Genomic DNA, 24499 nt, shown 5'->3' with positions numbered 1-24499 from the left:
TTTAAATTGTTTGTCAAGGACAAATTTTCAAGTTGATTTTTATCATTACATATCATTATGGTCATTTTCAAAGCAATTTCGCATAAACAACATTGATACTGTAATCGAACCAGTAATATTTCTAACATCATCATATACTAAAAATGATGCAAAATTGGCAATTTTTGCAACTCACAATCTTTTCGTTTTAGGCAAACAATGATATTTTATTCGATAATAATCAATTTTATTGGAAATAGTTGGTTTTGATCATTTGTCCTTGACAGATTTTCAATTGTATTTTTATAATTAACAATTAATCAGCTTATTTTTTCTTAATTTCATCCAATTTTTTAAAATCAACTCTAGGTGCCAACAATGATCCAGTATCATTAACAACAATAGAACCAGTCATATTGCGAGCATCATCTGATGCCAAAAATGATGCAAGATTAGCAATTTCAACTGGTTGTGCTACAAATTTCAAAAGAGTAAGTTCTTTGACAAATTCTTCGTTTTCCTTTAAAAATGTAACCGGCATTCCGAGTGAACGCATAAATTGAGTTGCCACAGGTCCAGGACTAGAATTTTTGTTTGATAAAGTAGAAAATTATATTTGAGAATTATAATATAAGGAATTGTGATGGCGAATAATATTTTACATACTTGATTGAATTGACTCGAACACCTTTTTTACCGAATTCTATTGCCATTGTTTTGGTGATCATATCCAATGCTGCTTTTGATGAACTATAAATTATATGAACCTTTAAAAAATTGATGGAATTGTTAATATTTATTTTTATTAATAAATCAAATAAAAATCTTACCGGCATCATAGATAAATTACTTGAAATATTGATAATATTTCCTTTTGATCTTTCCAAATGTGTTGCTGCTAATTGACTTAATTGAACAACAGCTCGAACATTTAATCCGTAAACTTGGTCAAAAGCTTCCATTAATTTTTCATCATGAATATCTTTATGTGGAGTAGAAAAACCAGCATTGTTTACAAGAATATCTAATCGCCCGTATTTGGAAATAGTTCCATCGATTAATTTAGCTGGTAATGTCTGATCAAGAAGATTGCCAACAATTTGCAATGGTTGATGACCAGTTTCAGCTTCAATTTGTTTGGCAACTGATTCTAAAGCGGCTGCATCACGACCAGTGATTGTAACTTGAGCACCATATTGTGCAAATTGTAAGGCAATTGCGGCACCAATACCCGAACTTGATCCTGTAACAAGAGCAACTTTACCACTGAAATCATATTTTTTTCCACTTGTTGAAGACATTTTTGTTGTGTTTAATTGATGATTTTACCGATAGATTTTAGATTGGTTATATGAAAGTAATCAAATTATCTTCCTATTTATATGTTGTTATGTGGGAATAAAATGACAAAATAAAAACTCTTATCATTACGCTATGGCAATCAAATCAAAAAGACCTTGGTTTGTTCTATTAGTAAGTACAGTGCATTTTTTGAATAATAATAATAATGATAATTGTTTTCAAGTAGATGTTCAAATTTATTGAAAAAAGCTAGACATTGAAAAATTAGCAAAAATTCTATAATAGAATATAAAATTGAACAAACATATTTTTAAACTTTGATTGATAAAAATTAATGCTTTTGCATATTTATTTTACGTAAAAATAATTATTCATTGATTATCATTATTATGATTAGAAATAACATGTTTTAATTGTTTGTAAAGAACAAATTTTCAGGTAATAATTTTTATAATAAAAAATCAATTTTTTTATTGTTTGGCTGTCACACTTGTATTTTTGGTCTCAACATCGTTCCAGTATCTCTAACAACAATCGAATCAGTCATATTGTGACCATCATCAGATGCTGAAAATGGTGCAAGATTTGCAATTTACGAAACTCAAATATTCATTTTAGACAATAAGCATTTTTATTGGAAATAGTTGGTTTTAATTATTTGTCCATGACAGATTTTCAATTGTATTTTTATAATTAACAATTAATTATTTTGTTTTTTCTTCAGTTCATTTAATTTTTTAAAATCAACTTTAGGTGCCAACATTGATCCAGTATCGCTAACAACAATCGAACCGGTTATATTTCGAGCATCATCCGATGCTAAAAATGATGCAAGATTTGCGATATCATCTGGTTGTGCTACAAATTTCAAAAGCGTAAGTTCTTTAGTAAATTCTTCGTTTTCCGAAAAAAATGCAGCCGACATCCCGACTGAACGCATAAATTGAGTTGATACAGGTCCAGGGCTAAAATTTCATTTGATTAAACGAAAAATTATATTTCCGAATAATATTGAAAATGTTTCACATACTTGATTGAATTGACTCGAACACCTTTTTTACCAAATTCCATTGCCATTGTTTTGGTGATCATATCCAATGCTGCTTTAGATGAACTATAAATTATATGTAACTTTTAAAAAAACATGAAATTATTATTTTCATTTCAAGAAATTAAAAATCTTACTGGAATCAAAGATGCACAACTGGATATATTGATAATATTGCCTTTTGATTTTTCCAAATGTGTTGCTGCTAATTGACTTAATTGAACAACAGCACGAACATTAATTCCATAAACTTGATCAAAAGCTTCCATTAATTTTTCATCATGAATATCTTTATGTGGTGTAGAAAAACCAGCATTGTTTATAAGAAAATCTAATCGACCATATTTGGAAATTGTTCCATCGATCAATTTAGCCGGCAATGATTGATCAAGAAGATTGCCAACAATCTGTAATGGTTGATGACTAGTTTCAGCTTCAATTCGTTTGGCTACAGATTCTAAAGCGGCTGCATCACGACCAGTGATTGTAACTTGAGCACCATATTGTGCAAATTGCAAAGCGATTGCCGCACCAATACCCGAACTTGAACCTGTAACAAGAGCAACTTTACCACTGAAATCATATTTTTTTCCACTTGATGAAGACATGTTTTTGTAACTTTAGATGAGTGATAATTTTATCAATTGAATCGTTTTAATTTGCAATTTGATTTTCTTCCCATTTATATATAGGATGCAAATATCATAATGGAAGCTATATAGCTATAGTACTAATTCAAATTCAATTAGGAACTCGAATTATACTTTTAAGGACATTTTTTTGGTGCAAAAAAATGAATGAAAAAAATAGAGATAATCTAAGTGCAAAAAAATGATTATCATCATATAATCGAAATATATCAAAGCTTTTGACAACATTCTTTTTCATAATGGATTTAATTGATAATATTCAATTGTTGTTCATTTATTTCATTTCATATTTATAACTCAAGTGGATGAAAAATCTACTAATGTAAATCAATAATGTAAACTTTTGATAGCAAATATCTCCTTAACATGAAATGTAAGCGATTTTTTGACAAATATCGTATTTCACAAAGAAAAGATCAAAAAATTATTTTGGGTTGCCGAAATGGAGAAACTCACAATATTTTGTAACTTCCTAAATTAAATGGAGAAAAATGTTTACAGAAAGTTAAATTGTTTAGGGAAAAGTTTCGGTATGAAATGTATTAAAACTCATGGCATTTGTTTATTATCGTTGATGATGTATTCTTTATGGCTGAGTAATACTGAATGGATCATAAACAATAAAAACAAAAATTGCAAAATGATTGGATAAAAAACAAATTCTTTTTTTAGTTTATATGTTTCAAAATCTTATGAATGGCTAATATCGACGATCATACATCTGAATGTTCAGAAATCAATGCTGTCGATGGTTGTACAACATTACAACAATTATGGTCTTGGTTAAATTTGGATAATTTTTCAAAATACAATTCCAATGTTTCGAAAATTCGTGAACGTATTCGAAAAAATCCTGATGGTCCAAAAGTAATACTTTGTCATGATTATCGTTTCAATTATCATGAACGTTCGGCTGATGAAGCAATCGGTTGTCATACATCATTTCTTCAACATTATGATCAATATTCGATTCAATTCTATACATTTATTCATTGGTCTTTGATTGATATTTTCATATATTTTACTCATAAATTCATAACGATTCCACCACCAGAATGGATTCAAGCTTGCCATCGAAATGGTGTTTCATGTTTCGGTACAATTGTCGTTGAAGAATGGGCTAAATATGATGATGATGGTGGACAACAGATTGATGGAAAACAGTTTCTTGATAAAATATTGTCCAATAATGATCTAATTGATAGATTTATAGATGCTTTGATAAATATTCAATCATTTTATAGATTTGATGGTTGGTTATTGAACATTGAAACTTCGATCGATTTGGATAAAATTTCTCGTATGAAATATCTAATTCAACGATTGAAATTAAAAATGAAATCTACATTTTCAGATAATGATGATACACAAATCATTTGGTATGATTCTGTTACTCGAACCGGTAAACTTGAATGGCAAAATGAATTGAACGATATGAATGGAACCTTTTTCGAAGATTCTGATGCAATTTTTCTTAATTACACTTGGAAAAATGAAAATCTTGTAAATAGTCGCAATAAAGCTTGTGAATATCGCAGGCAATATGATTGTTATGTTGGTGTTGATTGTTATGGTCGTGGTTGTTTTGGTGGCGGTGGTCTTGATGGAACATGGAAAGCTATTGAAAAAATTCTCGACAATAATCTTTCCGTTGCTATATTTGCACCCGGTTGGACACATGAATCGAAAATCTGTTCCGATGATCTTTTTATTCGACATTCGAATAATGATGATGGTGATGAAAGACACGACAATTGTCAGATGCCATATTGGAAACTAATACAATCAACGGCCAACATATACAGTATGGAAGATGAATTTGAATTTTGGTCAAGAATTGCTATCAATGGACGATTATTGGAAATATGTGAAAAACTTTTGACCACATTACCATTGCAAACATGTTTTAATATTGGTCATGGTTATGGATATTATCAATATGGTAATCGTATCGAATCAAAACCATGGTTAAATTTTCATCATCATGATTTACAAACATCATTATTTATTGAAAAAAATGAATGGAAAAATGATTATTATCGTTTATCGATTTCATATGATCAACCATATAATGGTGGTTCATCATTACTAATTGATTTATACAATATTATCCAACAACCATTGATACCAAAACCGATTACATTATTTCGAACACATATACCAATCGATGATTCGATGAAATTTCGATATCGATTTGTTTATAAATTTCATCAGAATAATTATGATAATAAAAAATGGTTGCAAGAAAATTTAAAAATTCGAACCATCATCAATTATTTTCATCGTAACTCTGAAATGGGTGATAATAATTATTCAGCTGCCATAATTATCGAATCTGATGGATGGTATATTCGAAAACCTGAAGAAGAAATCCTTGATGATGATAATAATATGATTCGAAAATCATTTTCAAGTATTCATTCGATCATCAATGATTGGCATTTGATTGAAATCTGTATTGATTTTCATGATAATTTTAATGAAATTATTTTGACAAAATTTCAAATCGAACCATATATTTTAGGTGAAATGATGTTGGAAAATTTTTCATCCAAAATATTTTTCGGTGAATTTTATTTTGATAAATTTTTTCAGTAATATTGATAGACACAAGATGGCGTCATTTATATGATTTATTCAAATTTTCTATTTGTTCGAAAATGTGTGTGAAATATTCTCACGTAATAAAATTTCAACAAGAATAAACAACCAAAATCTTCACATTATAATGATAATGACGACATTAAATTGATCAACCTCTTAGTTCAAATGATATCGATTCAAATATGGAAAAAAAACAAGTTTTTTTTTACTTCATTAATATTAATGAATATTTTTTTTTCACGAAAAACATACCTGTGTAACAATGCGACACTACACCTAGTATTTTATTTTATTTTTAAAAGAGGCACTCTACCCCTCCAAAGGAAAAACATACCTGGTATATAAACAGAATGATTTTGCTAAATGATGATGAGATTGAAAGTTCCTTCACATAGTTATTTTTTTTGGTAATGAAAAAGATAATTTTGAAATGGCTAAAATTTACATGATTATTTTGTATTTATCAATACAATTGATTAATTTGATCGATATTGATGCTGCCAAACCAAAATCAACATCAAAATTATGTACTAAAATTGATCATGATCGTATGGATAATTGTGTTATGATTCTATCCTTTCTAACCGATGATCAACTTCTCAATAATCCACCATTATCAATGAAAGAGGTAAATCATTATTGTCGACGTTTAAAACCGGCCGAAAAATGTGTTGAACAATATTTGAATCGTTGTACGGATCTTCAAACACAACAAACAGTTAAAATTTTCCTATATTCATTGGTACGAACAAATCGAAAATATTGTAATAGCCAAAAACGTAAATCAACTGTTTTACGGTTAGTTAAATGTGCAAAAGATCGTCTACCAGAATTTGGTAATTTAATGAGAAATTTTACCGCTGATATGCATACATTACGTACATTTCAGCCACAAAATCTACGTATTCCTTTGGTTTGTTGGTATGTAATTGTTTTTTAAATCTAAATCCAAAATTAATTAATTTTGTCATTTTTTTTAAACGTTGAAAAAAACAGCAATTATTATAAATATCAAGAACTTGGTATTCAAAAGATACAGAAAACATGTGATGTACCGGAATTATTATCAGTGATACGTGATGCACTTCAAAGTTATTTCGGTGATATAATAACAGTTATGTGTGGTGATTATACTGATGATTCTGATCGTTGTGATAATATTATTGATTTGATTCCAAAATGGGATAATAAAAAACAATTAGAATGGAAAACATTTGCAATGCCTTTGGTCGAAATATTTAATAGTTTTCATTTTAATAACAGTGAAATAAATTAAAAATATTTTAAATAATATGTGAAATACTTTTTATTTTTTTGTAAAGAAATAAAGAAAATTTTAAAATCATCAATTGAGTATCAAAAGAAAAGAAATAATATTAATTGTATCAAAAAAAAGGCTTAATCAATAATAGATATTTAAAGTAATTGTAGATAATCATCACGTAATGATTTTGTCGATGCACGACGTTGACTTTCCTTGTGGCAATGATTCAAAAGATTTAGATGTCGTTGTGATGCTGATGATGTTAATAATCGACGTTGAACATTATTATTACGGTTACCATATTTTTGTTTAATAAGATCGATAACCGTATGTGCTAATGTATGTAATACATTATAGATACCATAGATAATAAGAAATACACCAAATAATATTGATACAATTTGATCAAGATATTCAATACGATCATGAAATTGTATGGAAATAACAGTGGTTGCAGCAAATATAGCTGATATAAATGAATTGACGCCTTCAATAAGCATTGAATTAGAATTAAGATGATAATAAATTAATAGTTTGAAACCCATTAATATAATATTCATTGCTAATGATATCAATGCTAATATATATAATGGTGACATATCATAATGATCATTAATGACAATCATATTATCATCATCAATTTGATGAACATTTTCAATAATTTCATGTACTAATTCAATTATTGAACGTATTATTACACCAAAACCGGATAATATCATTATTTGGCCTAACCAAAATGTTGACCATAATTCTCGTCGATTATCATCTGGTGTATCATCAATAGTCGATTCTAATGATCGTAAAAATGGATGCATATCAGATTCACCAAACAAACGGCTATTACGACGACTAATATTATGATGATTAAGAATGGGTAAATGTTCATTATCCAAATTATTATCACCATCATTGATAATAATGTTTGCTTCATGTTTACTTGATGCAAAACGCCATATCAATATGATTGCAGTTAAAACACCGATTATCGAATCAGCACCGAATGCACAATAAAGTGCATTCCAGCCATAATAAAATGTTGCAATAGCAAGAAAAAGATTTACAGCCATTGCGGATATGGCAATTTGTAAGGCAACATTAAACCTTAATAGATATAATGCCGTGTTTGTCATTGATGATGGTTGGTTTTGTTGTTGTGATTTATCAATAACATTATCATTATCATCGATAATATTGATTGTAGGTATTGTATTAGCTGGAATATTCATTAGAATCGATGGTCGACGAATATAATCCATATTTTGTTTTTGCAAAGAAAAATATTTTTCCTGTTTGTCTTCTGAACAAATTGATTCGGTTTTTTTGGATAAGGCTATTAAATGGGTAAAAAAAATTGAATATAAAAATTGTTTTTCTTTAAAAAAAAAATTATCTTCAATTCATTCTCACTAGATTACTTACAATGTATAAATTTTTATCCAGAGTTAAATTTTGTTTATTTGTTTATATTCCGTTGTTTAATCAAGAGGTAATAATTTTGTTTTCAATGTATCGTGATTATTATTTCTATATTGATCAATAGTTATCGTTAACAATCTTGGTGGTGGTTTTGATGCCGTCAATAATGTTGATGATCCGTATGAATAATGATGAAAATTTCGAAAATACTGAAACTGTTTGGTCGTCATGAACGATGACGTTGTTTTTGTTTCTTTTATTTTCTTTACAAATAAATAATCCTTACCAAAAAGGAGTTAAATAATTTGACAAGATGTATTCAACAAAAATAAAAAATCAAAATCAAAATAAACAAATTCAATTTCAAATATTATATTAGACACGATTTCGTTGATATCGATAAATGAAAAATTTTGATAAAAACATCAAAATTATTAGTGTGGTTGTCGTTGTCGTTGATGTTCATATTGAAAACATTTGTTCTTTTTACACTTTCTTTTATACATTCGATGGAAATTCATTCATTCATTTTTTTTTCTTCTTGTTGATAACAAAATTATCAGTGTCATTATCATTGAATAAAAATGAAAAACAACTTCAATCAATCGAATGATTATTGTTTGTTTGATTTGTTATCAACAATATTTGAAATATAATGTTGTTTGGATCTAGATTTTTCGATTTTGTCCCAACAAAAAAAAATTCTTACGAAAATAATGAAAAAAACAGATACGAAACAGATGATCCAACACGTATCGTGGTTTTTTATTTGGTTGTTGTTGTTTTTGTTTTTCGTAAAATTTTGTTTTTGAATAACAATTTATGTTGTTCTCATCAATTTATATGCATCGAAAATTTATCGATTAAAATCAAGTGATTTAAAGCGAAATTCAGCAGCCGATGATAATGATAGATGTACTAATTTTTTTTTTTTTTTTTTTTTGAAAATAACAAAAAACCAATGTGGAAAAACGAATTCATTGACAATCAATCAATGTTTGAATTTGTTTTTGGCCAATTTTTTTGTAACCAATTTATCAGCAAAAACAAACAATTAATTTTGAAACGAAAATGCATTAGAAAACAACCCAGAAATGAAAAAAAAGTGTACATTTTTTCCCCATTTATTAAATGATGATGATTGTTTGGTGTTTACGTTCATTGATTGTGGATAGACAGTATCTTTTATTTACAATCATTGGATCACCAATTATCAATATTGTGGTTTGTTTGTTTGTTTGTTTATGTTTAGAAACAACAACAACAACAGCAAGTTGGCAATGTAAATAGTTTCTTTTTTTTCATCACCAGAAAAACAAAAACAAAAACCTTCAAAACTTTTTCCAAGATGAAAAAAATGGTTTTTTTCTTCGTTCTTGATTGCAACAACAAGTTTTCCCAGTATAGAATAATCATTATTTAGAACAAAATTTGATTTGAAACAATCAGAGATTATGATGATCACGTCAATCATTTTGGTTTTCGTATGATGACGGCAATATTTTTTTCCACATTTGATTTTAAATTCAAAATCAATCAATCACTGATGACTAATCAAATCATCGATTGATTGATTGATGTTCTCATTTCTTAAAGATTTCATTTGGATGAGAACAGAAAAAAAACCAAAGAAAATCCTTTGTTTCATTAGTTACAGACAAAAAAAATAATGGAAAATTTTCCCCACTCAATTTTCCATAAACAAAAGCATCTCTTTGTTTAATCAATCAGTCAAAATTTGATGTTAAAATCAGGTTAATTTAACCAGTAAAAATTCCACACGCACACAAAAAAACGCGTGCCATAATCAAGATGATAAATAGATGCTAAAATCTATTTAACCTTCAAACATTTCAAAATGATGCGATTTTTTCACACATGCATCATTTTTAAGATGTGCTATTGCATTGTATTAGATTTCAAATGATAAAATAACTGTTATCTTTATTATTTGATGCGTGAAATATGACAAACAAATGAAAAAATGTACGTATTTCATCATAATCATAGCAAATGATTATTTTAGATGTTTTAAAATGTGTAAAATTTGCTGTTTTCTGTTTGTTGTTAAACAAACGGGTTGAATTGAATACTACGAAAAATAGTTCACTATAATCTTATCTGAATTTTGTTTTAGTTGTTAATTGGTTTTATCAATTTTGATGTGGGAAAAAAACAAGTAATTCTTGATAGGTGTGTTTGTCATTTGATAACTTTTAATATTTTGTTTTTGGAGATGGGGGAAATTTAACAATTTAATGGCCTAAATGATGTTATAATTGAATTAGCTACTTAGCTATGATAAACATGATGAGATGTGATGGTTTTTTTTGGGCTTTTCCTTGTTTTTTTTCTACAAAATTTGTTATGGTTTTTTTGAATATTTTTCCATTTCACTTTTATTCCATTAATCTCATATCATTACATCAATAAACAAACAAACAAACAACGACAAAAACAGCAGAATAAAAAACAAGTTATTTTTTTCATCAATTTTCTAAATAAATAAATTTTAAAAATGTTGACTTTATGATCTTTATATTTATTCATCTATTCCATTCTCTCTCTCTCTCTCTCTCTCTTTCATCATTGTTCAATTGAAGCAATTCTACAAAAAAAAACGAAAGATACACAACGAAAGACAAAATACACAAACATTGCATGTTTTTTTTCCATTTGTTTTCCTAAGAGAGAAAAAAAAATTTTTACTTCAAATAAAACTCAAAGAATTCAAAGATTTAACCAAAATGTTAAAATTGATTACATTTTCCTTTTTATTTTTTTTTTCTTTCTTTTTGGTTATAAAATAAATCTTAATTTAACAACTTGAATGGAAAGGAATAAGGAAAAAAAAGGGATATAAAGTGTTATTTTTCACATCTTTTACACGAATACGACATAAACATCTACTTCTTTTTTTCGTTTGTTTGTTGATGGAAAAAAAGTTTTTTACAATCAAAAGAATATTTGCCTATTTCTTGTTTTCGTTTCTTTTTTCAAATTCGATTTGAATCATCATCATCATATTGAACCATGTGATTTGAAATTTGAGAAGATCTTTTTTTTTGCACTTTTCCAAGAAAAAAAAACTAATCAAAACATCACATTTTATTATGATCGATCGATTGATTGATTGATTAATTGAACACATGGTTTATTCTTGCACTTTCCCTCTCTCTCTTTCTGCTTATTTGCCACTGAATTTTCGATAAAGTTTAATCTATAGATCCAGTTTAAACTGGATCAATCATTTGTTACTAATTTGAATTGAAAATCAAAATTCAATGATAATATAATCAATAAGTACGATAATAATGTTGATAATATTCATTCATCATTATTATCATCGTACTATTCGATTTTGATTTTTTTTATCATTTTTTTTCCTACACACAGAAAAATAAAGTCGTAAAATATACGGCAAAATTCATAACATTTTTGGGTTTTAACGTCATCCACAAAATGTTATGGTTTTTTTTCTTTTTTGTATTTCTGGGCAAAATCCATGAAATATTGAGGCAAAAAACTCAAATATTTATGGCCAAAAAATCGTGAAATATTCTGGAAAAAGACCTAATATTTCTTGGAAAAATCCATGAAATATTCTGGAAAAAGACTGAATATTTTTGGGCAAAAAATCATGAAATATTCTGGTTAAAAATATTTTTATTTACAAAAAAAATGCGAAATAAAAGAGAAAAGAAAGATAAATTTAGCCGACTAAGGTGGCATAAAGATCATTTTTTAAATTCATAAACAAAAAGTAAACAAGTTAATCAGTGAATTAAATGATAAAAAATTAAGATTATTGGCCAAGGATAGATTGAAATTCTCCGATTTGTTTGCTTTATTTTCCAGATTATCGCTCAAATCATGGCTATGTGATTTCCAATAATTTATCATGAATGGATGAATCTTCCTTGGTTGCCCTCAGTTCACCACTGATGCTTGCTTGAGTTCCATATCGCTTCCGATTTCTCGTTCGACCGTTGGAGATTTCCTTATCCAGCCACAACGCTTTCTATTGTTTTTTCCATGTTTTGAGCCGTTACACAAAATAATATTTTCTGATTCGAAAAATAGTCAAATGGCAAACGAAAAACAAAAACTTCGTTTAAAAACAAAAATGCTGGATTCGAATTATTTCAATTGTTTAATTGAATTATCAACAATGTTTCGAATGTTAGCGAATTGTTTCAAATTTCAAGTTCAATTGTTATGGCTCAATCGAACAAACATCGATTTACCAAATCTTTTCATGAATCGACCATGAATCCAATCAGATATTCAAAAGCAATTTAAGGTTAACAGTTGTTTACAAAGCCAGTTAACAACAGCCACTAGTTTTGGCTTCATGATCAAATTGCAGCATTTGACCCCTTCACATTTTTTAACCAGATTAGATATTAGTCAATTCGATTGGAACTCATCGTAGACAAATGGAGGAAGATCCGATCCAATACCTTCTTCTTTAGCCCTATTGAAAAAAATTTGCTTAGGAAACATCCATTTTGTCTGTATGATTATTCTGACCGGAAGATAGGATAGGATAGAATTCCATTCTCATTGAAACGTGGTTTCAAATCAATCATTTTTTTTGTAGATCCAACTTCGCAAATTCATTGCAAACGCGATATGTTTGGCCGAGTGTCAAATTGTACATATTTTATTATGAAATTTTGATTAATCCAAAAAATGAAAAAAATTTTCTAAGTCCAGAAATTTTTCATGAAATATTGAGGCAAAACAAAAAATCCATGAAATATTGGGACAAAACAAAAAATCCATGAAATATTGGGACAAAACAAAAAATCCATGAAATGTTTGGGCAAAACAAAAAATCCATGAAATGTTTGGGCTGAGTATAAGATTGGCCAAAAATCATGAAATATTCTGGAAAAAAATCCTAATATTTCACGATTTCAGTTTTCCATAAAATATTGAGGAAAAAAACCATAACATTTTGTGGATGACGTTAAAACCCAAAAATGTTATGGTTTTTTGGCAAAAAATCGAACTATTTTACGTTTCATTTTTCTGTGTGTAATGAATAATCTCATATAGAAATGAAATATCATTTTTCTTCTTGGAATCAGTATGATAAATAATTTCAGTATCTTTTTTCGATATCAAAAAAAAAAAGTGTTTATCGGTTTAGATAAGATTATAGAAAATTTTTTTTTATCTCCAACTAATATGATTATCAAAAATAAAAATACAGTTGAATGAAATTCAATTATTTTCTGTTTTTTTTTTACTATTAACTGTTATTAGTTACTTCTTAATTCTTTGTTATTTATTTATTTATTTTTTTCCATCTCCAGACAGATTAAGATTGTACATTTTCTAAAATTGTTTCATTTCGAGTAAACTGAGACAAAAAAACAATTAAATTAAAATTTCAAGGTCAAAAACATTAGACAATAATAATAATAAAACATTAAGAACAACAACAACAATGGAAAAAAAACTTTACCATCATCATTATCATCTTCAATCATTATAACAGCAAATGATAATAATGAAATAGATATTTAATGTCAAAATAGTGACAATGTTTGTTGAAATAGTTTTTTTTCGGCTTTCTTTTTTTTGGGTGATTCTTGTTTGAAAATAGAATCTAATTTGATTAATTTCTTCTAACGACGTCAACAATTTTTTCGTTTTTCATTTTGGTACATTTTCTCCATAGAATAGATTGTAAGTTTGTAAGTTTGGTTTTCTCATTTTCGCTGATTTTATTGTTGCTGTCACGATCTCATTGTCAGTTGGTGAAACTGAATTCAATTCAACAGAATGCCAAAAAAAAAAACGCTAAAGAAAACAAAAGCATCGAATAAAGAAAACAAAATAAAATCGAATCCATTAGTCGAAAAAAAAGCAGTACCAGAAAAAAAATCTTGAAGATCCGGCTATATATACCGGATGAAATGATAAAATCAAATAAAATGCTAACGTTTCCAAATAACGGTGACAGGAAAAAAAAGATCGAAATTTTTTTTCTTTTCAAAACAAAATCAAACATCAAAGAATTTGGAATGACAGCTTCACTGCGTTGCATTTTTTTGTTTTGTTTGTGATGGGAATTCTGATCTGAAAAACCTGTTAAGTTGGAAGCAAAAATTTTTTTTTAATTAGCTAAAATATTCTTTTTGAGTAAACAACAAAAAAAAATTCAATATTTTCAATATATAAAAAGTGATAAGATAAATGATTATTCAAATTTTTTTTTATTTTGATCACCATTTTGAAACATGATTATCGTCTATTTATCGTGTGTGTGAGTGTGTGTATGTGTGGAAGTTTTTAAATCTACAACAAAATGAAAGATGATATTTTATCTTTTTTCCAGCCAATCTTCACTATTCTCACATTACTCTTCATCTAGAAACGAAAAACAAAATTCATTGTTTATCAAGTCAAATTTCTGTTGTTGTTGTTGTTGTTGCCGTCGTCATCTATTTTCAATCGTCGTTGTTTAACTTTTTATCAGCGGCGATTCAAGATGATTTTTTTTTGTTTGTTTTGACAATAATAATGGTTATCTTTTTTTTTTTGATTTAACATTAATGTTTTTTATTATCGAAAACAAAACAAAACAATCAATTCGATGAAGATGATGACAACATTTTTCAATCAATTCTTTGATGAATGGTCTTTTGCTTGTATCCAGAATTTGAATTAGTCTTTTGTTCGGGGTTGACAAGCCACATACATGGATTCAATTGTTATCTCTCTCTCTCTCTCTCTCTCTCTCCCTCTTGAACATGATTGATAATTGATCACAATACAGAATTTCGACCAATGAAGGAGAAAACAATAAATATTGAATTTAACCAAAGAAAAATCTAGGTCAGAAACAAAAAATTTTCATGAATGTTTAAATAGATTCTTGTTTCAGTCGAAATAACCAAAGATATTTGGATTTTTGAAAAGAAAAAAACATTTGAAACCTGTTCAGTATTGATGTAGATCCAATTTCATCATATTTTTTTTATTGGCTTCAATGTTTCTGAGTTGAGATAAGTGAAAACCAACAACAAAGATTCATATTACAAGATGAAGAGATGCTAAATCGTAAATTCCACAGAAACATCACAATCTAAAGAAAGAAATGCAAAAATACAAAAAAAAATCCAACAATGTTTCGGCTGTAATAGAATAGTTGATCTAAAAAAAAAACATTCAAAATAGCCAAAACAAACTCTTAGCAAAAAAAAAAATTCCATTGAAAAATCAAAGTAAAAAGTTTTCTATTCTAACTCTCTCATAGTTATTCAACCATTACTCATTTTATCTTTGAATAATTTGGCATTTTCTTTCGCTGTCCCTCATAACAATTTTCACATTCCCACTCCTTCGGTGATGATCAATCCAAAATCAATACGGAAACAAAATTCTCCAATGATTTATTTATTTTCAAATTACATCAAAAAATAAAAACGAAAAAAAAAACATTACAAATCAAATCAGACCGAAAACAAACAAACAAACAAAAGTTTTTACAATTCATATATTCTCTATACATTTGTGAAAATAGAAGGAAAGAAAATTTTTAAAAAAATTTAAAAATTTAAAAGAATTGAAACAAATACCAAATTCAATGTGTGTGCGTGTTTGTTTGTCTGGTCTGGGTTTGGTGATGGAAACAAATATCAAAATTGAATTTTTTTTGTTTTGGAAAAATAAAATCTATTTTTAAAGGTTATCATATCACGCCTCCTTATATGTGATTTGCAGAAGAAGATGAAGCCGAAAAAAGCATCAATGAATTTCATTTATTATCATTATTATTCAATGATGAAATTATATTATTATGAATAATACGACTAGCCAATATACCATTCTGTAGGCTTGTTATAAATAAACTTTCCTGTAATTCTGATTGATTAATTGATTCTAAATTTGTAACCATATTGGTTGTTGTATCAATTTGTGTCATTGATATTAATTCACCATCATCATCATCATCATCATCATCGTCATCATCATCATCATTTGTAGTTAAATTTAAACGTGTTGTACGTGTTGAATCTATGATTTTTTTTTGTAGAAAATGAAATTTAAAATAGAAAAAAATTACGATTATCGATTAAACAAACCTAAATGATCTTTAGGAACAAGATGACCAGATGTGATGATATTTGTTGTAACACCAACGCCACCACCACATAATGATGGTTTCCATATCATATTACGGCCAACAATACCAATAGTATCATTATTATTATTTGTATTTGTATTATCTCCACGATTCATTGTATTATCATCATTAATTCCTTTATTATTGAATAAATTATTACGATTTGTTTTTTGTTGTTGTTTAAGATTAGCAAACCAATATAAATGTTTTTTAATTTTTGAAAATATTGATAAAAATTCTTTACGAAAATTATCATTCAACCATGTATAAAGAAATGGATTATAACAAACTGATGACATTGCAATTAAATGAAATGTCATGAATAAAGCTCTGGAATGTTTCCAATATGTAATTGGTATATAAAAATCTTCAATCTAAAATTGGAATTTGGATCGAAAAAAACAACAACACAACACAGAAAAAAACATGTAATCGAAAATAAATATCACGAGAGAAACAAAAATTGTACAAACCAAATTATAGGTATTCAATGGTAACCATGATATAACAAATACAACAACCATAAATATGAGCATTAAATTTGTACGACGTGCACGTTTTTTTTCTAACCATTGTCTTTGTGATGAATAATTTCTTGAACCAAGACGATTATGCATACGATACCAAAGACGTACAAATACTTTTGTATAACAATATGTTATTATAAAAAATGGTATTACAAATTGCATGATTGTTGTTAATAAACCAAATGTTGAACGTAATTGATCATTTGGCCATACTTCATCACAATACCATTTACGTTTCTGTAGATTTTGTAATAAATTTTTTAATGTTTCAATTGAACGTTGTTCGTGTTGATCCTTTGTAATTGAAGATGTTTCATTATGATTATCATACATAAGAAATTGATATTGTGGCTGTTGTTGTTGTTGTTGTTGATTATCATCATATTCTGTCGATTGTTGTTGTTGTTGTTGTTGTTCTTGATGTTTTGTTGTTGTTTGTGGTACCGGTATTAGATCAATAAATATTCCATATGGTAATGTTAATATAAATGCTAATAACCAAATAATTATTATAACAATAACACTATGTATTATATTTAAATGTCTTTTAAATGGATAAATTATAACCATATAACGTTCAATTGCTATTGACATTAATGTCATTACCGATATGTAGACGGACATTCCTTTTTTAAAAATAAAAAACATTCAAAAAGAGATATAAGAAATTTAAATTTAAATTTGACAACCAAACAAACAAACAAACAAAATTGAAAAAAATGAATTAAACAAACCTTGTACAAATGGTACTAGACGACAGAATACTGGACCAAATATCCATTCTTTAAATGTCAATAGATATAATGGTGTAAATGGTACAGCAAATAAACATAATAATATATCGGATAATGCTAAATTTGTTATGAAAATATTTGTTACTGAACGCATTGATTGTTGACGAAATACAACCCAACAAACCAATATATTACCAATAATACCAATTATAAATACAAATAAATATGCAAAATATAAAAATAATTTAAATATTCCATTTAAATCGGTTGAACGTTCAATTAGATCTAAATAATGAAACCAATGATGATGATAACGTAAAAATAATTTTATTGTTTCATTATTTAATGATTGATATATATCATCGATTGTAAATGATGATGTTGATGATATTGTTGATGATGATGATGATAATGAATTATTCTGTTGAATGATCGATGGTATCGATAATGTTGTCAATGTTTGATTTATAATATCCATAATTATGTTTGATGTTGATCGATCATTTGAATTGTTTGTTGTGACCATTAATGATGATTATGATTATGATTAATCATTATTGTTGTTGATTTCGAAAGTTTTTCTTTTCACCATTGGATTCTGTAGTTAACGAATTAAAAAAATGTGATCAATCATTTTTTTAAAAAAAGTTTTCAAGAGAATATTCTATTCATTCCTTTTACGTGGATGAAGGTTTTTTTCGAAATATTCTATGGAAAATGAATAAACTTTTTTTTTCTAACTATAAAATGTCATTGTAAATTTATCGAGAATTTTTTTTTCTGCCCCATTCCGATCTTGTTTGTGGTTAACAGAAAAAAAAGAAGATAAATTTTCAGGAAATTTCTCCAAAAAAAAATGATGCTTCAAAATTGAATGATCAAGTGAGTAATTAATGATATAAAATAGGCTCAATGATAATGAGTGAATTAGATAATTACTCCTATTTACTGTTATTAATTTGAATTCTATTTATTTCTAGTTATTTCAGAATTTAATTTGGTTTTTTCAATTTTAAAAAAGAAATTTTTCGATAATCATATCATCAATTGGATTCTGTAACATTAAATAAAGATAATGTTGTTGTTTAAATAATAAATTCAAATCCAAAAACAAAAACAAAAAGCGTAGGCAAAATTCTACTTATGTTGTTCGCTCGTTGGTTTAAATTTTCAATTTTCATTCGGAAAAAAATATTTTCTACTTGTTTTTTTGTCTATAATCCAGTTTCAATGATAAAATTGTAGTTTTTTCAATTTATTTTTTTTCAATTTTGTTCAAAAACACTACAGCAAACAACAACGACAAACTTTTGTTTTCAATTTCAATTCAACAGTAAAAAAGATTAACATTTTTTTTTGTTTGAAAGAAAAAACGAGAAAATAGAATTTTTTATTACGGGAATTTCTCATTAAACTTTTATTATTCATTGAATGTTTTTCATCATCATTGTGAATCTTTTTCCGAAAACAAAAAATGATGAAAAAGTTCAAACATTTGTCCATTGGAAATTGGTTTGTGTTTGTTGAACTGAAATGAGATTTATTTTTTCTCGGGCATTGATTTTCAATGAAAAATGTTTCATTTTCTTGCTTAATTTGGAAATAAATACCGAAATGAAAACAAATGATGATGATGACATTTTGAAAATAATTCGGTAATTTTTGATTGGTAGAAAAAAATAATAATGGAATCGAATTATTATTATCTATTATTTATAAATGTTGATGTTTGTTGGACAGAAAAAAACAAAAAAAGTAAAAACATCAATATTATCAAACATCTCCAAGGACCGGATTCACAAATACACCGAATGTGAATCATAATGATTGAACATTGTTTTATTCTGTGTATATTTGATTTTGTAGCAAATTGGTTTGTTTCATCACCTAAACATATATACACACACACACCCGAAATAGCATCAGAAATGATCCAAAAACAAAAAAAAACAAACAAGAAAAAGTTATAATGAATGAATGTTTTTGTACCCACTTAACCTCATCATCATTATCATCATTATAGATAACATTTTTCATTGATAATGATCAATTTTCATGTGTATGTGTGTTTGTTTGTTTGTTTGTTTGTTTGCGTGATGCAATTGGTGTTAGAAATGTGTAATTTATTGAATGGTTATTATTATTATTATCAATGGAAATAAATTGTTTGTACTGGGAAAAAACCAATTCCTGTTTCTTGACAAATTTGATGATAGGAATAGAATTTTTTGTTTTCTCATTTGATTTCATAATCATAAAAAGTAATAACTAGCATTATGAACAACATTATCATTTTGGAATAATTTTGCTTTGTTTTTTACCATCACTTCATTAGTTTTTTTGTTGTTGTTTTTGTTATAAATAATTTATTCTTAATGAATCTTTAATGTAAATTCCTTTCCTTTTTTGAAGAAAACTTTAAAAAAAAATCCTTTTTTTCCTCATCATTCATTGGTTGACATCAAGATTATAAAAATGTGGTGGTTGATGATGATGATGATGTTTTTTTTCTCTCTCTCTTCGATCAAATGACCATTATATGAATGTTAATTCACTAAGATGTTTGTTTGAAAAAAAATGATATGCAAATTCGGTATAATGTATGTAATGAAATTCTCTGGTGAATTTATATGGGAGAAAAAATATATATTTTTAGCAAGACAGGGTTGTTTTTTTTCTCCATTATAATGAAGCAGTGCAAAAAAAAAATTCATTAATTTTTAACCCTTTTTGCATGTTTTACTGATCAGTAAACTGATGATAAAACATAAAAATTGATGGGCAAAAAAAATAAACATTAAAATTTTTTAATGTAAATTACCTTTTTTTTGTTTCTTTCCTTTTTTTCTTATCAAAAAAAGAAAAAACAAGAATCTTGTTGCTATAGAATCACATTTGTAAAGATTTCTATAGAAATTGTAAATGTTTATTTATTGAAAACAAAAAAACAAACGATAGTATCGCAATTTCTCTCTTTTCATCGATTTCTTTTGTTGTTTTTTTTTCTTCAATTGAAATGTGTATTTTGATCGATAGAAATGATTATGTAATTGTATTTCTTTTCTTTTCTTACTTATCGGATATTTACCGATTAAAATGTACATCCGATCCTACCCGAATACTGTGTAGGTGTGAAAGTAAGAATTAAGAAAACAACAACAACAACTAGAACACCGAGATAACCTTCGATAATGATCTTATTTCTCCGGTGTTTTTTTAATATATGTCATTTTTTTCTTTATTTAGGCGGTAACTGAAAATGACAGGCAAAACAAAAAAAAAAAAAAAAAATTATTTATAAATTTGCTACTTTTATTTTTGTAATCTGAAATTTCAATTTACGCTACGTTTCATTTTTTCTTTTCTTTTCTTGTTACGTTTACGCAAAAACATAAATCCGCTTTTCTCCTACGTTTCTTCTTACAACCACCGACACACACACGCACACATAAATACATTTTTATCAGATTAGATTTGAATAAGATTATTGCACTGGGGGAGAAATAATTTTGTGTGTGTTTGTGTTTCATTCATCGAATTTTATTCAGTTCATCGGATAGGATTTGTTGAATTTCTCATATTTAGAATGTTGTTTGATCTTTTTTCTATCAAACATGAAAAGAATTATGGCTCTTTTTTTTGACAGAAAATTGAAAGAAATATAATGCTTATGTTGTTGCCCGAATTTTTTCGTTTTCATTATCACTTTGATGATAATCATCATGAATATGTTAATCAGATGAAATTAATTATAAGATTTTCTTAATTATACGATCGAATAGCAATGAAGAAGAAGTAAGTATGTATCTAAAATTCATTCCAAAGAAAATTATAATGAAATTCTGTGATTACTTACCAAATGATGTAGATTCTCATTAACATAATTTATTTTTTTTTTGTCCCTCCAGTTAATTATTGAATTTTTTCTTTTCTCGTTTTTATCGTTCGTTTGTTTCTTGATTGTTCACACAATTGTCATTTGTCGTTGTAAATTGGAAATTGAAAAAAAAACAATTTTCGATTGGATTCGATTTTTTTTTCTATGGATCGTTTTGTTGCTTGGTTTGATCAAATAAACAACAAAATTCATTAATTTTTGGTTTTTTTTATTTAAATTCGTTTTTTTTCGTTGTTGATGGAAATTCAAAAACAAATTTTCATTTGTTTCTCTTGTTTCCTCTCATCATTCACAAAAACAAACGGAAATGATAAATTTTTGGTAAAACAGGTATTTTCACCGAGATAATTGATTCGAAATGAACAACAGCAGCATCAGATATTTGTTTTGTTTTGAAATGAAATTTGAATTTGCACCCAAAGCACCAACTAAACACATAACAAGTAATGAGCGAAGAAAAAAATTACAAAACCTTTGTTGTTGTTATTGAAAATCTTAAAGTTTCCAAAATCAGAATAATAATGTTTTATTTTGGTCATCGATGTTTCGAATCAATCGTGAACAAATCAAAAACCAAATGAAATTGATCGAATGATGAATCCAAAATGACAGGAAAATTGGAAAACGAAAATTCATTCCGTATTCGCGTTCTGAGTCATTGAGATTGCTCAAATCGAAAAGAATATTTTAAAGGAATCCATCCAGAGTAAAACTAAACCAAAAATTCTTTGGAATCATGCGCATTTCATTGATTCGGATACAACATGACGAAACAAAATTTTAATTTGAAAAAACTTAAAATTTTATTTAACCTGAATGTTTTTTTGTAGTTGTTATTGTTGTTGTTGTTGTCAGAATTGTGTATGATGCTAATTAACATAAAACAAAATTAATTAGCATTTTCTTTTTATTGTTTGTTTGTTTGTTTGTTTCTTCTTCTTCTTCTTCTTCTTTTTCTAATTCTTTGAATCATCATGGAATTAATTATTTCCTCACCTTCTCACAATCATTAATTTTAATGTTTTTTAAACGTAGTTTCTTGTTTTTTATGATTTAAACATCAGTCAAAAATTCAAATCATCATTTTGACATGACTTTTTCATTTATAATTTGTTTCTGTCCAAATGTGTTTTTTTCTCGTTTCCCAATTGAATTTAAAGCAAATTAAGCGTATAACAATAACAACAACAACAAAAAAACATTGATTTCAATCAAAGTAATAATATTTATTATCATTATTAACTTGATTCTTCTGCCGAAAAAAAAGAATAATAATGTTAATAATCTTTTTTTTTCTATTTGGAAAAAGTAGTTTTTTTTTACTCCTACAATCATCCCACCAGAAAAAAAATTGTATTAAATTTACTGAGATACTGATAATGTATTTCACTGAGATTATTTGAATTTTAAATTAGCGAAGCAAAAAAAAAATTCCTAACATTTTTTTTTCGGGTGGGAAATTTTCAACTTCATAACTTCTGTTGTTGTTATAAAATTTATGAATTTCAAATGTTAATAAATTACTTTATTTATGATTTTTTTTTTTTTTGTTCGTTCTCTTTTCGATTCTATATAATCTTTTTGTATTGTTATTTATTGATACACATGTATAACTGTTTTATGGAAAATTTCAATAGTTTATATAAAATGATCATTACAAAATCACAACAGATTTTGTTGTTGTTATTCAATTTCAAATTAGTTTGAAATGAAAAATCGTCTTTCTCCTGTCCTCCCTCAAATGTTATTATCAATATATTGAACAATTTGTTTGATTGAAATTTGAAATATAATGAAAATTTTTTTTTCTGATTATTGTTATTAAAGATATGAAATATATCCATGGTGTGCGTGTGTCTATCGGTTGGTCGGTGGGTTATTCGGTTATTGACAATTTGTAACGAAACAAATGAAATACAATAACAAAACAAACCTATAATTCCTTGGAACTAAACATTGAAAACATCTAAACATGAAACAATCACATAAATTATATAACTAAAAACACGAAAAAACATCATGATTATCTTTATATCACCATCATCATCACTACCGTCATCGATGATCATTATCGATATTTATGAGAAGAAAAAAAAATTATAAGAAAAGCCAATTCTTTTACTTTTCTTATGTACAAATTTTCTTTATTTCTTTCTCGATCGATTTCTGGTTCAATTTGTTCATTTCTTCATGCTCGATTTGTTGTAAATCTCTTTGTTGTTGTTATCATTTTGTTGTTGTTTTTCTTTCATTTCATTATATTGTTTTGTTTTTCGTAAAGAAAATTAGTGAAAAACAACAACAACAACAACAACAAAATCCTATTGATGGAAATTATAAGTTAATGATAATGGCTATAATTTTTTTTCTTGTTCTTCGTTATCTCTCTTTTTGTCTATTTCTATCCCACTTTTACATAGGAATCGTTCATCATTAGAATTAAATGAGCGCCAATAAAATCAAACTATACTGGACCAGTACAATCTGGTTTACCGGTTATGTGTTCCAGGAACCAAAAAAAAAAAAAAAAGTTTCATCATTTCTTTTTTTGTTTACTGCCTACTGAATTTTTTTTTTTGTTTTATAGTTTATATTTGTCTTGTTATCATTGCTGACCACAACCGATTTTTTTCCCCAATCTCTCTCTCTCTCTCTTGGTCATTATATACAATCACCATCCTCATCATCATTATCAACAACAACAACAACAACAATGATGATGGCGACGGAAATATTCATTTATTATTCATTTTTTTCTGTTGTTGTTGTTGTTGTTTTTGTTATTATCTTTGTTGCTGTTGTTTAAGCTTATGGCTATTTGAATGAAACAAAACAACAACAAAAAAAATTCTCTATAAAAACGAAATTTCGAAATTTATTTCGAAATTTTTGTTTTTATTTATTCAATTCTTTATCAATATTAATGATGATGAT

General features: G+C 26.9%; 5 protein-coding genes across 6 annotated transcripts; 2 read left to right on the top strand and 3 right to left on the bottom strand.

Moving 5' to 3' along the window:
- Positions 1–179: 179 nt before the first annotated feature.
- Positions 180–3008, bottom strand: LOC113798728 (putative oxidoreductase MexAM1_META1p0182). The gene is made up of 6 exons (XM_075819685.1): positions 2467–3008; positions 2312–2412; positions 2053–2246; positions 810–1003; positions 646–746; positions 180–560 (listed from the first exon to the last, which is right to left on the bottom strand). The coding sequence occupies exons 1-6, from the start codon at positions 2935–2937 to the stop codon at positions 305–307; spliced, it is 1317 nt and encodes a 438-aa protein (XP_075675800.1). The 5' UTR covers positions 2938–3008; the 3' UTR covers positions 180–304.
- A 101-nt stretch (positions 3009–3109) lies between these two features.
- On the top strand, positions 3110–5577 carry ENGase (cytosolic endo-beta-N-acetylglucosaminidase). The gene has a single exon (XM_075819674.1). It carries the CDS (start codon positions 3676–3678, stop codon positions 5575–5577), a length of 1902 nt encoding a protein of 633 aa, XP_075675789.1. The 5' UTR covers positions 3110–3675.
- A 436-nt stretch (positions 5578–6013) lies between these two features.
- On the top strand, positions 6014–6932 carry LOC113798729 (uncharacterized). The gene is made up of 2 exons (XM_027349303.2): positions 6014–6504; positions 6580–6932. The coding sequence occupies exons 1-2, from the start codon at positions 6014–6016 to the stop codon at positions 6857–6859; spliced, it is 771 nt and encodes a 256-aa protein (XP_027205104.2). The 3' UTR covers positions 6860–6932.
- LOC113798726 (uncharacterized) lies at positions 6865–8763 on the bottom strand. 2 transcript variants are annotated; one of them, XM_075819681.1, is made up of 2 exons: positions 8267–8763; positions 6865–8219 (listed from the first exon to the last, which is right to left on the bottom strand). In XM_075819681.1, the coding sequence occupies exon 2, from the start codon at positions 8101–8103 to the stop codon at positions 7000–7002; it is 1104 nt and encodes a 367-aa protein (XP_075675796.1). In that variant the 5' UTR covers positions 8104–8219; positions 8267–8763; the 3' UTR covers positions 6865–6999. The 2 variants fall into 2 exon arrangements, with proteins under 2 accessions (XP_075675796.1, XP_027205100.1); XM_027349299.2 differs by having other exon boundaries at positions 6865–8177.
- Positions 8764–15709: 6946 nt separating this feature from the next.
- Positions 15710–22152, bottom strand: LOC113798744 (uncharacterized). Its single transcript, XM_075819517.1, has 5 exons — positions 21524–22152; positions 17668–18265; positions 16880–17559; positions 16366–16780; positions 15710–16297 (listed from the first exon to the last, which is right to left on the bottom strand). Exons 2-5 carry the CDS (start codon positions 18191–18193, stop codon positions 16038–16040), a joined length of 1881 nt encoding a protein of 626 aa, XP_075675632.1. The 5' UTR covers positions 18194–18265; positions 21524–22152; the 3' UTR covers positions 15710–16037.
- Positions 22153–24499: the final 2347 nt, after the last annotated feature.

This window comes from Dermatophagoides pteronyssinus, unplaced genomic scaffold (genome assembly GCF_027571235.1).
Source record: "Dermatophagoides pteronyssinus isolate colony J.1.1.1.1 unplaced genomic scaffold, Derpt_VIB-CSIC_2022.12 sq0004, whole genome shotgun sequence".
In the NCBI taxonomy this organism is placed as follows: Eukaryota; Metazoa; Arthropoda; class Arachnida; order Sarcoptiformes; family Pyroglyphidae; genus Dermatophagoides; species Dermatophagoides pteronyssinus.
This window is presented reverse-complemented; position numbering and strand designations above follow the sequence as displayed.